The 16,281-nt window shown below is 37.7% G+C and overlaps 1 protein-coding gene across 31 annotated transcripts in view; it reads right to left on the bottom strand.

Moving 5' to 3' along the window:
* Positions 1–16,281, bottom strand: part of DST (dystonin) — a 465,208-nt gene that overhangs the window by 27,771 nt on the left and 421,156 nt on the right. For all 31 annotated transcript variants that reach the window (XM_053603771.1, XM_053603761.1, XM_053603774.1 and 28 more), the window contains 9 exons: positions 16,066–16,221; positions 12,803–13,000; positions 12,326–12,454; positions 9,316–9,486; positions 8,029–8,184; positions 7,618–7,824; positions 4,716–4,835; positions 1,937–2,106; positions 117–276 (listed from right to left, as the gene is read on the bottom strand). In XM_053603771.1, coding sequence (XP_053459746.1) covers positions 117–276; positions 1,937–2,106; positions 4,716–4,835; positions 7,618–7,824; positions 8,029–8,184; positions 9,316–9,486; positions 12,326–12,454; positions 12,803–13,000; positions 16,066–16,221 — 1,467 coding nt within the window. The remainder of the gene's footprint in view (positions 1–116; positions 277–1,936; positions 2,107–4,715; positions 4,836–7,617; positions 7,825–8,028; positions 8,185–9,315; positions 9,487–12,325; positions 12,455–12,802; positions 13,001–16,065; positions 16,222–16,281) is intronic.

Below are 16,281 nucleotides of genomic sequence, written 5' to 3'. Positions count from 1 at the left end.
TATGTAGTATGATACAGAGTCTCGTGATTTTAAAAGGCTAATTTAAATGGCTCATATTGCCTTTTATGCTCAAAATAATCAAACAAGATAAAATAAAATGGCCCAGATGATAATACCTTGTGATTATCGATCAGATTCATGACTAAATCAATGTCTCCATGGACAGGTTGGTCTTCTGCCAGCTGGGGTTCGACTTTATACAGCCAGTCAATGAGGGCCTGCAGGGCATCTGTGAACTGTCCAGAAAATAACAGAGCTTCCTCCAGTTTGTTTTGTCTGGGGGGAAAAGGTAGAAAAATTAATCTTAGCCACAAAAAGCTGTACTTATGTATATAACATTCATTTATGAAGGTTGTATGGTAATCAAGAAGAACAATAGATTGATATTTATTGCTGTTTCTTTGCTTTCTTTAGTAAATATAAAACTTTTCTCAAATTTTCTTTTTCATCCCTCAAATACATGACATCTGTTCCAGGAAAATCCCCTTATCCCTGCCTTTGGAAATCATGGATTCTTAACTTCTTTCATAAAAAATAGCTCTTTTTAATTTAAAGATTTTTTTTTCAAATTTGCTTTATATTATCAGTTGACTTTCTTTGATGTATAGTTTTTTTTTTTTTTTTTGAGACAGAGCCTCAAGCTGTTGCCCTGGGTAGAGCCATGGCATCACAGCAACCTCCAACTCCTGGGCTCAAGCGATTCTCCTGCCACCGCCTCCCAAGTAGCTGGGACCACAGGTGCCTGCCACAATGCCTGGCTATTTTTTGATTGCAGCCATCATTGTTGTTTGGGGGGGCCCGGGCTGGATTCGAACCTGCCAGCTCAGGTGTATGTGGCTGGTGCCTTAGCCACTTGAGCCACAGGCGCTGAGCCAATGTATAGTTCTATGAATTTAAAAACCTATATAGATTCAAGTAACCAGCACCACAACCAAGATACAGAACATCTCCTCTGCCATCATAGAAATCTCCTTCCTGCTATCTCCTTATAGTCACACCCTGCCCCCATCTCAAACCCCTGACATTCACTGAAATGCGTGCCATGACTGTAATTTTTTGTCTCTTCAAAAATGTCATAAATGAAATCATTTGTATGACACTGATATTGGAGAAGTCAATTTTTTTTTTTTAAATAACAGGACAAAAATCTACTTTGAATTCCTTAGAAGGGAATGTAATGATCTGCTTAATCTTGATGCTAACAAAAGCTAATTAAGACTAAGGATCAATGAAAATTTGAAAATATTTACAACATATTTAAACTCTTTCACTTCTACTGTACTTACTTAAATGCTTAGTTTTTTATTTTTATTTTTTGCAGTTTCTGGCCGGGGCTGGGTTTGAACCCGCTACCTCTGGCATATGGGGCTGGCACCCTACTCCTTTGAGCCACAGGCGCCACCCAATACTTAGTTTTTTAAAAAATAAGTTGGGTTTCATGGATGTGCAATGAGAAAGGCTGATCAGAAAAGGGTAGATGGAAGTTAGAAAGGCGTGCTGGAGCCAGGATACTACTATCCTTGCACAACACGTAAGGAAGCCTCTATTTTATTTCATGCCCATAGTAAGTCCCTAAAGGGTATGAAAGATGACAAGATCCCATTTACATTTTTAGAAAACCATCGTGGTGGTCATATGGAAATTAAGTTAAAGGAGGGATAAAAGAAGACCTGGGAAGACTTTTCAGAGGCAGTTGGTGTGAGACGACAGAGGCTTGGAGAATGATACCCTTTTTGATAGCAACAAATAGTTAAAAATAAAAAAATACAGCAAAGCCTTCTCAATGCAAATGCCTGTGAGTATGTAACTTAGGAAACGTGGAAGTTCCACAGGCAAAGGTGCTGTTTAAGGATCCCAAAATATCCCTGCAAAACACCAGTACAACCTATTTGAAAGAGCTCTGCAAAGTAACCAAAATGCCTGAAGGGACTTTCACCTCTCCACGGACTTCCCACAGATGGTGTCCCACTTGTCTCTGAGCTCACTCAGCATGTCGTCCAGCTTCAGGGTGTCATCAGCCAGGGAGGTTCTCTCCTTCAGAGAGCGTCCAGTTCTGTTGGTGGTGTCATAGACAGAGTGCTTGGCGCCAAGCGACTTCTGAAACTCCTACCGTTTAACAAGAAAATCATGTGCATTTTTTTACTTGGGACTAATGAACAAATGGATAAAAGGTATTAAAAGAGGGACTGCTAATAAATGGAGATTAATTATAGATGGTTCCTAACTTAGGATGGTTTGACTTAAGATTTTTTGACTTTAAGAGAGTACGAAAGCCTAGACATTTATTCAGTAGAAACTGTGCTTCAATACAGTAGTCAATGAATTACATGAGACAGTCGATACGTTTATTATAAAAACAGGCCTTTTGTTAGATGATTTTTCCCTAGTGTTGGCTAACGCAAGTGTTCTGGGCACATTTAAGGTAGGCTAGGTTAAGCTATGATGTTCAGTTGATAGGTGTATTAAATGGATTTTTGAGTTATGATATTTTCAATTTATGATGGGCTTATCAGGATGCAAATGTATCAGAAGTCGAGGAGGGTCGGCATATTCCTCCCAGGCAGCTCAACTATAAGCTTTTACAGAGCAAAGGGCATTGTCTTTGTAGGTCCTCATCATCATCTTACATCTAGGAGGTGTTTGTAAGTATTTAAAAGAAAGAACAGAAAAAATAAGACAACCGCTATCGAATAAACAACCTCTGAGATCAAAAGACAGAAAAGTCAACTTCACGGGCAGCTTATAAACTCATTAAATATCATGAAAACAGTAATACAAACCTGAATCTCAAACCTGACAGCGCATCATAATCACCCCAGATAGTAAAATGCTATCCAAATGTATAATTTTCTAAAATAATCTCAAGGTTACAATTACCTAATAAGTTTTATTTGTTTTAGAGAGATAAGGTCTCAAAATGTTGCCCAGTTGGACTTTAACTCCTGGGCTCAAGGGATCCTCCCGCCTCATCCTCCCAAGTAGCTGGGACTAGAGGTTCTACTGTCTTTAAAAGTTACACACTTTCAGTGTTTTAATATGACAACATTATTCATTTTGTCATGTAATAGCAGGAATTTACATCTGGAAATTTTTAAGTACTAAACACCACAATGAGAATCACATCTGTTTCTACAGACTGTTATCTGTAAGTACTATTTTTTTCAAGTTAGTCTAAATAATTGAGAATCATGGCACTGACACAGATTTTTTTCATAGAGCAGATACCTAATAAACGTTATATTTGAATATAGACAGATCGAGGCTTTTTAGAGACAACAGCACTCAAATGATGAATAGAAAATTGGTTTAATGAACCACCTGAATTGGTGTATGTGCTGAATATGTATCACAGAGAAATGGTTGACTCTGGCAACAGGGCACAGGAAAAAAAGGGAGGCTAACAGGGTAGACATTCTTATTTCCAGGATTCTCTGCCTTTCAGTTTGTAATATACTTTCTTAAGACTATATGACACATGTGTGTTCAAGTTCAAATAATGCATTTTTTTTTTTTTATTGTTGGGGATTCATTGAGGGTACAATGAGCCAGGTTACACTGATTGCATTTATTAGGTAAAGTCCCTCTTGCCTAACAACAATCATGTCTTGCCCCCAGAAGGTACGGCACACACCAAATAATGCATTCTACCGTGAGAAAGCAGCTCTCATTTTTCCATCAGCGGGGAAGGACTGAAGATGCTGTTTATTGACCCTGCACTTCCAACGTTCAATATGGCACAGAATAAGCCACTGAAAGATGGGCCCTCATCTAGCCAAACAACAGAGGTTCTGTGTTTCCTCCCATCACTCTCCAGCCACAACGTCCTTAGGTAAGACTCTCCAAAAGAGGCAAACAACCTGGGTGAAGGTGACCACTAGAATTTCCCCATGATATCAATCTTACATTGCCCCAATATTTTCCAGCCTTTAAAAATTATCATGTCTCAAGCACTGCTCTATATACAGATGCTTGAAATTATAAAACTGGTAGCAGGAATTGCTCTTGACCTTGATCCATGGGACCTCACCCTGATGGCTGGTGGCTATTTCACAAATAGAATTTTAGAAAAAGACCCAAATTCAAAAGAGTTGGAGAGGGTGAGAGGGCTTACTCTTCGAATGCCATGTAGAAGGAATATAAAAATTAGAAAGTATTAAAAACAACAACAGTGTTTCTACATGCTTTTCCAGTCTACAGAAAGAAGTCGCTAACTGTGTGTCTTTGATGCTACAGGTGGAATTTTAAACACACACAATAAAATATCAACTCAGGTATGAAAAATCAATTTTTATCACTCCCCTGTTTAAAAGAACCTGTATTGCAAAATCTGTATTGTTTTTTTACTACAGAATTATCTTCAAGGTAGCCTGTGGTCTGTGAAAGAAATTTTAAGGTAGCTGTTATGAAAAACTGAAATGGCAACATTCAAAGCACTACTGATCCTTCACACGTTTTAGATTGTACAGGACTTCCAGTTTTAATTATTAATTATTTTAATAATTAAAACCTGGAAACATTAATGAATTGGTCCCTGAAAAGTAAAGACTTTATCGTGACCTGACCAACACGAAAGGCAATTGGTTTTAAACTTAATGTAGGTTCACACTGGACAGTCTCACCTCCCTCCCCCCCCCCAACATGATCAAGTAAGAATGTGAAAATGATCTTGAAATAGATAACAAGATACCATTTTTTTTTTTAAATTGTACCCTCACCTTATGTTGTGCAAGCTGTGTTTTTATTTTGTCTGGATCATTGGCGATTTCCAGATCAGCATCCAAAGACTTTTCTGCCTCTTCTAGCCACTCCATAAGTTTACTCCAGGCTTCATGGAACTGCAAAGGAAATTCACATCTTTATCCCCCCAAATTTTAAACATATTGTATTTGCAATCCAGAATAGTTTTAGAACAGAGATTAATATTAATGAAATCATTAATCATTGTTAATCCAAAATTTCTGCTGAAGAAGAAAAAAGTAATGCTTTCATCAGCAAATTACAAAATGTTTGTGGTTGCGCCTAATGGCCAACTGTTGCAACTCATTTAACACATCATCTGTAACAAAAATAGCAATGAGCCCAGAAACGGTAAAGAAGCTCTAGGAAGTTTTCCTTTCCTTCCTTCCTTTCCTTTCACCTAATAATTAATATGAACTCTCAGAAAATGTTTTGTCCTTTTTTTTTCTTCTTCCTGGTCCACTGCAGGCTCTTGACAAATCTGAATTTACTTCTAAAGTGTTTAATTCCTGTGTTAACAAAAAGGAGCGAAAAGGAGGAGATAGAAATGTGAAGCCCATAAATCAGGTTTTAAAAGCACCAAGGACAAAAAGGGACCATTCTGTTCCTACTTAATACGAAGACACTTCGGTGTCTTTTTTGCGGCTATCAAAGTCTTCAAATTAGTGCTCGTGCTTCACATAATGGTTTACAGGTACACATGCCTACACAATCTGAGTTCTAGGATCTAGTTCCTTGACATATTCTGGTGCCATGTATATTTCATTTCAGTCACCGTTTCTTTTCTGTTTATCATAATGAACCAGCGGGTACTATTCTTGGATACAATTATGAAACTGGTTATAAATTATTTCTCACAATAAACTTAAGTGAACAGATACATAACAAAAACTTGAGTGATCAAAATAAAATCTGTTGCGAAACCAGAGCAGGTTAATAATGAAACAACAAAAAGAAATCTTACAGGAAGAGCAGAGGAAGGACAGACAGTCCCAATGCTGTAAGCACTCACTAAACATCAGCTCATTACAAACCTGCTCAGCCTGCCTATCTCTGTCACATTCTAATCAATTTAAACATGAACAAATGGAGGCCGGAATAGGCACATGAATTCCCAAAGAGCACCATGATCAATACGTGAGCCAAAACTGAGATATCAGAATAAGAAAAAGTAAATTAAGGAAAGAGCTTAGGCAAGAAGTTAGGTAGTTTGATTCCAAATAATGTAGAATGAAACAATTTGGTAGTAAGTTCAATGATATAAATGCACAAGTTCTAAGGCTGGTCCTAACTTTTATTTTTTATATTTTCTTTGTTTGTTAGACAGAGTCTCAAGCTGTTGCCCTGGGTAGAGTGCTGTGGCATCACAGCTCACAGCAACCTCAAACTCTCGGGCTTAAGCGATTCTCTTGCCTCAGCCTCCCAAGTAGCTGGGACTACAAGTGCCTGCCACAACGCCTGGCTATTTTTTTTTGTTATGGTTGTCATTGTTGTTTTAGCTGGCCAGGGCTGGGTTCGAACCTGCCACCCTCAGGGTATGTGGCCAGCACCCTGCCAACTGAGCTATAGGCGCTGCCTGATCCTAACTTTTAAAACTATTTATAAGCCTTATACATGGAGGGAATGCTATACATTTGCACTAAAAACAGCAGAAAATATTTATCACGTTAATTAAACAAAATGAGAAAATTAAATTGATTAAATGGAGAAAGGAGGATGAGGGTGGAAACCAGCTACTGGTATCCAAGAAACCTTTATGAATTAAATGTTCATAACTCAAGAAACGCCTGTACTACAAGGTGGCACCGTGCCACATTGGAGAGAAAAATGTCTGTCTCAGAATAAATAATCATGTTAAAGAAACATTAGAGACTGATGCTATCCCAGAGACTCGCTTGTAACACTGAGCATTCATACTTCCCACTCAGCAAGGGATACGTGACATGTCATAACAACACAATTTGTCACTCCCTAGGCCTTTAAAACTCTATACTGATAGCTTTCAACATATGAAGCCCTTGACTTCCATGACAACTGCAAAACAATGAGGTATAATGCCAAGGCTAGAGAAATGCAGCTGAGTAATTATAAAATCCTGCTGCAATATCACACTGAGTTTCTTGTGAAAATCAAATATATTTATAAGATACACGCCAAAGTGGGTACATCTCTCTCTTCTGTGGGGTACAAAGAAACACATAGACATATACTTTTACCTCTTCTTAGTCTGGAACAGAACATTAGTCACAGGTAAAGGGAATAAGGAAAGTTCCTCATGAGATCCCTGAAATTCTCAAGATTAAATTTATAAAAGAGACCCAAAAGAGTCATACAATTAATTTCAAAGAGAAATGGAATTTCTCAAATACTTGAGAAGAAATGAAGGCTTATCAACAAGAGCGGTGGGGAGCGCTAACCGACTCTCACACAAAATGCTCCCTTTCAGAAAGCTGTCCGGGGGCTCCACGTCTGCCTCTGAGCGCGGACAGTTTGTGAACAAAGTCTGGATTAGGAACTACACGAAACGTGGGCATATGATAAAGTACGACGAGAGAGGAGGTTGAAAAGACAAAGGAAAAACAAACCTAGTAACAAAAATTCTGAGCTGTTTTTTGGGCCTTAATGATAATGGCCTATGAAGTCAAACTATAATCAGTCTTGTCAAATTGGTCCCCAGACCTTGAAGTTACTGCCAGGTCAAAAAGTGATGTCAGCATCCAAACTCAGGCCACAGCGCTTTTAGAACATAAACACCTTGGCTCCACGTCATCACTGTTATACCTAATACAATCTGCAATAAAAGTACTTTAAAAACCTATATTTCAACAGCTAGAACTGATGCATCGCCAAGTTCAGAGCCTTTTCATAAAGCATCATTACCTGCTTGGCCCTCTTCCTTGCATCATCCAAAGATCTTCCTCTTTCTACCAACCGTTGAACCACTTTTTCCCATCGACTCTGGACACTGATAAGCAGATTCTTAATTAGGACAACATCTTGTTTCTGACTAAAATATTTCAGGTGAGTTCCAGTTTTGTCCAGCTCTATTATCTGCTCACGGTGAGAATTTACTTCATTGGCAAAGACCTTCAAAAAAAAAAAAAAGGACATGAGTAGAAACAAGTGAAAAATGAATCAACTTTAAAAATACTTCTGGCATCATAAAGTTAAAAAAAAAAAAAAAACTATTTTAAAGGACAAAAGATAGTTTTCAAATTACCAAACGCATGCTTTTGACATTAAAACAGACTGTGTGGAAGGAGAATGCTGTCCATTTGAATCACTACATACCTTGTGCTCATCGATTTGAAATAAGACTGTGTCCAAGATAAGACTTGGCCGAGAAGCTACATTTAGGGTCTGTTCCGCCTGGGTGAGCCAGTTGATGAAGTCCTGAAGAGAATTGTGGAACTCCACTGCCAAGTTGAGAGCCTCTTCCAGTTTAGTCTGTGAAGACAGATTATTTAATATTTGATGTTTAAGGGTTTTGGTTATTTTGTTTATTTCAGTTTAACCATTCTCTGAAAGATTCCTTTCCTATTTCCACTTGATTTAGGCCTATCTGTATTAACTAAAGATCTGATCAATGTAATGGGCCTTCACTAAAATACTTGCAAACCAAACCCCTTTAAGTCTAGTAAGAAGCATCTCCTTGCAACCAAAAAAAAAAAAAAAAAATTTAATATACACTAAATCATGTTTTTAGGTAACTAATCAAAGAACACATTTTTTTTTTTTTTTTTTTTGAGACAAAGTCTCACTATGTTGCCCTCGATGGAGTTCCGTGACATTACAGCTCATAGCAACCTCAAACTCCTGGGCTTAAGCGATTCTCTTGCCTCAGCCTCCCAAGTAGCTGGGACTACAGCCACCTGCCACAGTGCCCAGCTATTTTTTTGGTTGCAGTTGTTTAACTGGCCCAGGCCGGGTTCAAACCCGCCACCCTTGGTGTATGTGGCTGGCGCTATAACCACTGTGCTACAGGTGCTGAGCCAAAGAACACAATTATTAAATAGTATCTGTAAAAAAAATTGACATTGATACAATTAATTTGGGGGGGTCAATATACTGTGAAATATATTTTATGCTCTTTTAATGGTGGCATATAATCAATATTCCAAGCCTATTGTCTTTCTTATACCATTAAACAGTAATATTGAGATTTCTTAGATTATCATTCTTGTGGTTTTTAATAAAGTGACAAAAACATATTCACAATTTAACATTCATTTTAATCACTGCTTTATGTATTTTACGTAAGTGCCTATATATATATAATCTCCTTACTCGCTTTCTCTCCCTCTCCTCTACAGGCAAGTGGTTCATCCCTGAGTTACACTTGATCTATGATCCATGTATATTTTTATCTATATTGAAAGTATCCCTTTAACACTGTTCTTTCGGGTTAAAATAGAATACTGTTTTTCAAATGGCCCCAGATAACCTCCACATATATACAAAAAATTTTAAACACACAAATTATTAAAAGTTATGCTCCTGAGCATTCTCCTCAAGACTAAGGCAGAATTCATAAAACAACTAAAATGCTGGTTCTAGTATATTAATCAAAGCACATACTTTCCTTTCATTGAGTTTGGTTTCCACTGATTCCCATTTCTCTTTCAAGTTATTTATGTCTTGGTCGATATTTGTCTCTGCAGATTTGGGGCATCTTGCAAGCATCTGCTGGCCTTTCTGCATCAGATTCTTGTATGTTTCTTCTTTAGCATCAAAGGCTGCACAGATTTCCTAAATTGAGATACCCCCAAGTTATATCACTTTTAAGAGAACAAAATCTACGAGTTCTGTCTCTCCAAGTCATCAATCTCAAGCCCTCATCATGTAGTCATCATTCTCTGGCACACAGAGCACCCTTGACTGCACTGAATCAACACCAAAACCTACAGTCATACATGGTGTAGTGAGAACCCTCAGAAATGGCGCTATCGTTGTCAACCCATTCTGGCACACTGAGGGTTGAAGGGGCAGTTCAAATGCTGTGAAGAAAGCTCTGACGGTGCATAACTACAGCTCTGTGATCTTGGGCCAGGAACCTCTCTGAGCCTCAACTTCTTCATCTGTAATGTAAGGGGCTCTCATACTATGATACAAGGACTGTAATTTATTTTAATTCTACACTCAGAAAACATGCAATGGATAGAAAGTAAAGAACCAGGATGGTGAGACATTTAATTGTTTAGACACTGGAATTAAAAGACAAACTTGCAGTACTGTGAAAATTATTCTCACTTTCGACATTTTTTAAAGTGTCCAACTGGAATGTAGTAGGTAGCTTCCGTAGAGAATTTAATAAAGTATTCGCAAATTTGAAATTTAGGATCGATGAAACAATAGCTGTATTTTATCTAAGAAAGACTAAGACTGGTTTCATTCCATTTATTCAGTTACATGGGTCAAACCATAGTAAACCCCAAAACGATTATACATTCAATGTCTCACATTTTCTTTATAGATTTTAAAAATTGAGATATACTTCACATAGCATAATCTTTAAGACCATTTTAAAGTGTACAATTTGGTGTTTTTTGGGTTATTCGCAAAGTTTTACAATATCGCTACTAACTCCGGAACATTGTCATATTAAAATTTGATAATTTCTTAAGCCTTATTTTAAAAAAGCCTCCTTCTAAACATATTTACAATATCATCTACTAAAAGCTTTAAATTCTAAAGCAAAACTTTTATATATGCTAAAAACTCAGAAAACTAATATTGCAGGTTTTATACTTTCCTTTATTTCTAGTAAAACCAAAATCAAAAGACCATTAACTACAATAGTTACAAATAGCGATAACTCTTTAGAATAAATTCTTAAATTACAGAATTAATTATATGACATTAAATTGTACAGGGTTATAACAAATTCATTTTAAATACCCTACCACACAATCCGTCAAGCTGATATTTAATGTTTTTCTAAAAGTAAAGCATCCTAAAGGGAAGCTTTCTGCTTTCAAGTTCTTATAGTCCTCTAAATTATCATTTAAAAAATATTTCTGTTATTAGAGAATAATTCCAAGTATTTATTTGTTCAGTTCATTAAATTTATAATTAGTGGATACTATAAAAGCTATGCAAGCAAGTACTTCCGGGAATGTAAGGGAGTCTCTGGGGTTTTATGGAAGAGGAAGACAAGTACTTTCAAGTCAATAACTTTTCAGTGAAACAAATGGGTCCCTTGTGACATGAAAAGCCACCACCAACAATAAAAACCACACACACAGTAGTTTTATGAAACAAGGAATATACCTTAAAGATTTACTGGACTATCTATACTGGACTAACAGGACTTACTTTAACTGTTCTTGGCAATTGTGAAGTGATTAAGACATTAACTAGTATTATGGTCTATTTTATCTCTTCACAATATCTGTAAGATGGTCACTTCCTTTCCAAATCACCAAATTCAAAATTATTTGCAGAAAAGTACAGTTTTATTAAGTTTCACAACAATGTAAGGTATCTACTGAGGAATGTAGACTTTGATGTACAACAGCCCATTTCTTTTACCAAATCTCTAAAGTACTTCTGTTTTCAAAGATACTAATTATCAGTATTTAAATATTTTTTAGAAAAATGTCTGATGCACAATTCATAAGTGTAAAAATTAGAAGAATTGTTTTTAAAATCTGAACATGGTCTACTCTGAGAACTTCTTGAGTGGAACTGTAACAAAATAGGAACAGAAAATGACAATAAATCAAAGGTGGTCTCAGTTTGTCAGTCCATCATGTCTAGGAAAGAAAGCCAAAATTTCAAGTTTCAGTATTTTTCCTCCTCCTCCTTCTGTGTCGAGAGTGTCACAGACTCAGGGGGAGAACAGCTGATAGGCACAATGTCCCAGATTAGATAATTAAACAGAAGCTTCCTCCTCCCACCCAGGCTAGGTGTGGGTGTGAAGATGAAGATAAAGCTCTATCACCATGAAAACAAACAAGGAACTTTCTTCTAACAGAGCAGATTGTCCAGCCTCCCATGAAACCATGCTTAGAATAGTAATTTTCAGTCAATCCTGATTATTTTGGAGATTTTTCTTTACACATCAAAGCACAGTTGTTTACAATTTACCCAATTATCATTTTGTGAGGAAAGGTTTGTGTCTAAAAAATAAGTAGAATTCTAAAATCTCTTTTCATATACTGACACGCTAACTTTTGAGATCGAGAACAGGTCCTGGCTTTAAAAATTTAACCAATAAATGCTATTGGTTTAACGTACACATGGTGATTTCTGCCATAAAATTGTGTATCCTTTAAAGCAGGGGTGACCAACCTTTCTTTTCTCAGCTGTACATTGGAAATAAGAGTTGTCTTAGGCCATACATTAAATACACAAACACTAATGAAAGCTGATCAGGAAAAAACGTCTGTGCATACTTTTTGTGATATCTGATGCCACAGATAAAGGAAAACAAGTCCTCACAAAATCAGCATGTGGCCCATGGGACCCCAGCTTGGACGCTTCTGCTTTAAAGTCTTCTGCCATGATTAACGTTTCCCCAGGGCCCACACAAAATGGTCAGTTTGTTTTAATCTGAGGCTAAAGCTGCAGGAAATATCACCCTTACCATATGGACATTAAGCTGCTCCTTGGCGGTTTCTGGTAAACCTCCCAGAGGTTTGGACGCCAACAGATGTCGCTCCGTGTCAGTCAGCCATTGCTGTAAGTCCTCAATTTCACCATGGAACCCTTTGGCCTGAAGTAATAAGAAGTTTTAAGATTGGGGCCACAAACAATGTCGGTTCTAAGCAGAAAATAAGGCTGGAACAATCCCAGCCTGTTAAGCCTCTCTATGCATTCTTGCATTCCTGAGAACAGCCAGGTACCCCTGGATTTGCCTGGCCTTTCCCCAGCAGGGGAGCTCTGGCAGATAAGAGCATTATGCTAAGAACTAGTGAGCTGCGCTCTCTTCTGCTCTGTTCTTTATCCCACCTATTTTTACCACTCTCCTAAAGGTATAAAGGGTCTGTGAGCTAATCAAAGAATTCCGTGCTAGTTTGGTCTTGAACACCACAGAAGTTTCAGAATTTATTCTCTGATTCACCTGGCGCAAGGCACCATCCAGTTGCTGCTTCCTTTGTTCTGTTTTTTCCAAAACATTCTGCCAGCGTTGATTTAAAACCTCCAGCTTATTCTGAAGGTTGCTCGCCTCTTCACCTGCACTTGATTCAATTAGATCATTTCCCGCTTTATTCACGGCTTCCACTGTGGACTGATGGGCTAACACATCGTTTTGGAGCACCTGAAAATATTAAGATAACACCTGCTTGCTGGTTTGTAACATATTATCACTTTTAATGCAACTGCTTTATTTTCCGGTTCGGAAACATTCTGAAATGAAAACATCATAAGCACAGAATTTTAGTGTTAGGTTTTTAAGTGATGAACCTCTTTCTCTCAACTCTGTAACTTCCCTGGATATCTGGAGTCTACCAACACACCCTTCAATCATTGTGTAAGAACACTTTGCTAATTATTCCCATCAGAATGATTTTGCACTTGACAACACTAAGTATCTAGAGATTACAATTAAAAGGTTCTACAATTTCTTATTTGTTTCAAACTCATTTAAATTGAAGTAATTAATCACAAAAATATATTTACTCCTATATATTCAATTTCAAATATAAAATTATCTAATCTCAGGTGTATGATAGTACTATATTTTATAATAGCATTCTGAAAAGGGAAAAAGTAATCACAGAATATGCCTTTCCTTTTTCTTGGAGAAGGGTCTAGAATTAACTGCTAAGTTGAAAGGAATCCAGGAAAGCCCTAACAACTAAAGGGAAAGAGATTTCACTACGTATCAGGTATACTCAAGCCCAGCATTCCAAAGGTCAGCTGTTCTTTTCCTGGAAAGTACACATATGAAAAGCTTACTATACTATAGATCTCAGCAAATAATGCCTTCCTGTCACACAGCAGAAATAAAACAAAGACTAATAATTCTTAAATGCACTAAAATGGAACAACGGTGATAAGTGCATAAAGCAACTCCAAAGCTACAAAAAATTCCGTTTCTTATCTGAAAAGAGTTACACTTTTAAAAACAAATGTGGCCTTAGTCATAGTTTCACATTTTGGAGAGCCAAGAGAAACCTCCCTCGAACGTTAGTAAGAGCGGATCACAATCCCACCCTACACTCCTTGACTCAGAGTCAGCAACAGTAAAGAAAAAGAGCACCGTCTCTCACCCTGGTAAGACATCCCACCTCCGGAGACAAATCCCGACCAGAGGGGCTTCAGGGGAGAACAGTAGCCTCCTGACATCACTGGTCCTCTGACTGTATCCACTCATTTTCTGAGGCATCTGTTGATGGAGTGTTTTTCAAAGGCTATGCCAACTGAGTAAGAAGTTATCCTTCTGGAGAGCATACGCTTTGATATGTTAACAGGAGGAATCACTCTCAAAAATCAAAGAGTTCAATACTCTCGTGGTCAAGAAATGAAAGATAATTCTATAAAACTTACTCTTCTGAGCTGAGGAGCAAAAGAAAGCAGGAGATGGATAGAAACATACCCTCCCCTCCTATAACTCTGCTGGGAATTCTAAGCCCTCTAACTTTTGATCTTTGTCAAATGTAAGGAAAAGAGAAAAGGAGCCATTTCTAACTACTCATAGATAAACAAAATTAAAAGGTCCCTACTGAGCCCCTGCCAGAATAACTGGATCAGGTGCCTCCTTCTCCACCTCTGTCCTACCAAGCACAGCTCCTATCACAGCTGTGCGCTATTTTTAAGACAATTGCTGGGCAGCGCCTGTGGCTCAAGGAGTAGGGCGTTGGTCCCACATGCCGGAGGTGGCAGGTTCAAACCTAGCCTCGGCCAAAAACCAAGACAATTGCTAGATTTACAAAAATGAAAACACAGGTATTAAATCACACTATGAGAATACATATCTTTTGTTCTTATCCAGAGTCAATCTCACCAATCTCATCTTTTTGCTCTAAGCAAAGGTATAATATAGACATTAAATAATGAAACAGGCTTCTACGTAAGCATTAATTATGCAAAATAAATCTTAATTGCTTAATCAAATATGACTGGGTAATGACTATCAGACAGAACCAGATAAAAGAGAAAGAAAATTTTAAATGAGAGAGAAATTACCACTGGGAAAAGTATAAAAGGAGAACTAAATCAAGAATAATCAAAAACCGTAAGTCATGCTTTTAAAGTGCTAAAAAAAAAAAAGCTAGCCTTTATTATAAAAATGTTAATAAACAGGCAAAATAATCAAATAATTTCTGACAATCCATGAAATTTTATTTAAGGTTAAGATTCAGGACTGTGAAGGTAAAACCATTAATGTGAATGGTAAAGTCTACCGAAGAGTTGAATGTCAGGGTAAACTCTACCATGCATAACCTTTCATTCAAGTCTAGTGGAATAGGGGATAAGGAACGATCTATTAGGAATTGTCAGGCTTGGCGCTCGTAGCTCAGTAAGTACGGTGCCGGCCACATACATTGAGGCTGGCGGGTTCCAGCCCAGCCTGGGCCTGCTAAACAACAATGACAACTGCAACCAAAAAATAGCCGGGCATTGTGGCAGGCGCCTGTAGTCCCAGGGGAGGCCAAGGCAAGAGAATCGCTTTAGCCCAAGAGTTGGAGGTTGCTGTGAGCTGTGACCCCATACCACTCTACCAAGGGTGACATAGTGAGACTCTGTCTCAAAAAAAAAAAAAAAAAAAATTGTCACCAAGGTGATAATACAAAATTGTTTGACATGTAACAAAAACTTTCAACTAACATGCTCTAAATCAAAGATAGGACATATAAAAACTCTTTGAAACACAAAAAATATTTTAGAAAACTAAAGTCAGAAAAGGAACAAGGCACAAAAAGCCGAAGATAACAGCAACACGGAGAGAAAAAAACAATCCCAATGTAGTAAAAGATATACAGACAGGAAGGTGTCAGCGTGACCAACAAGCTGCAAGCGAGAGAAACGTGGAGACACAGACAACGGAGGAAACACTCAAAACCTGCAGCCCAACAGCATCTCACGCCTATGATTTTTTTAGGTTATCCCCAACAACTTTTAAAAATAGGTAGCATTAGAGATTTAAATTCCTGGTGTTTGCCTGCAGCTCTAATAAAAGCCACAAATTCCCCATCCTGGCTGTGTTTTACAATAATCGCCTTGAACAATGAGGAAAACATTTTGACTATAATCTTCTAAGAAGCATGTTTTAAGTAGTTTAGCTTTGAGTTATAAATGTCAAACATGAACTTGTGTTAAAATCATAAACTTGAACCACATGTAAAGGAGAAACATAATACGGCAATAACAAGTACATACGTGATGCTTGGCAAGTTCAATTTCAATAGCTTTGGGGTCCCCTCCAACAGGTTTCTGCTCGCTTAGCAAGCCCTCGGTGTGCGTCAGCCACGTCAGGAGCTCATCTAGGGCATGCTGGAACTGACCCAAGGCTAACAGTGCACCCTCTAGCTTATGCTACAGAAAATGTGGAGAGGAAGAAAATTTACAAATTAAGTATTGTGAATGACACATGTT

This window comes from Nycticebus coucang, chromosome 9, assembly GCF_027406575.1.
Source record: "Nycticebus coucang isolate mNycCou1 chromosome 9, mNycCou1.pri, whole genome shotgun sequence".
Lineage (NCBI taxonomy): Eukaryota > Metazoa > Chordata > Mammalia > Primates > Lorisidae > Nycticebus > Nycticebus coucang.
The sequence above is the reverse complement of the archived record's forward strand: the minus strand, read 5'-3'. Positions and strand labels throughout refer to the sequence as shown.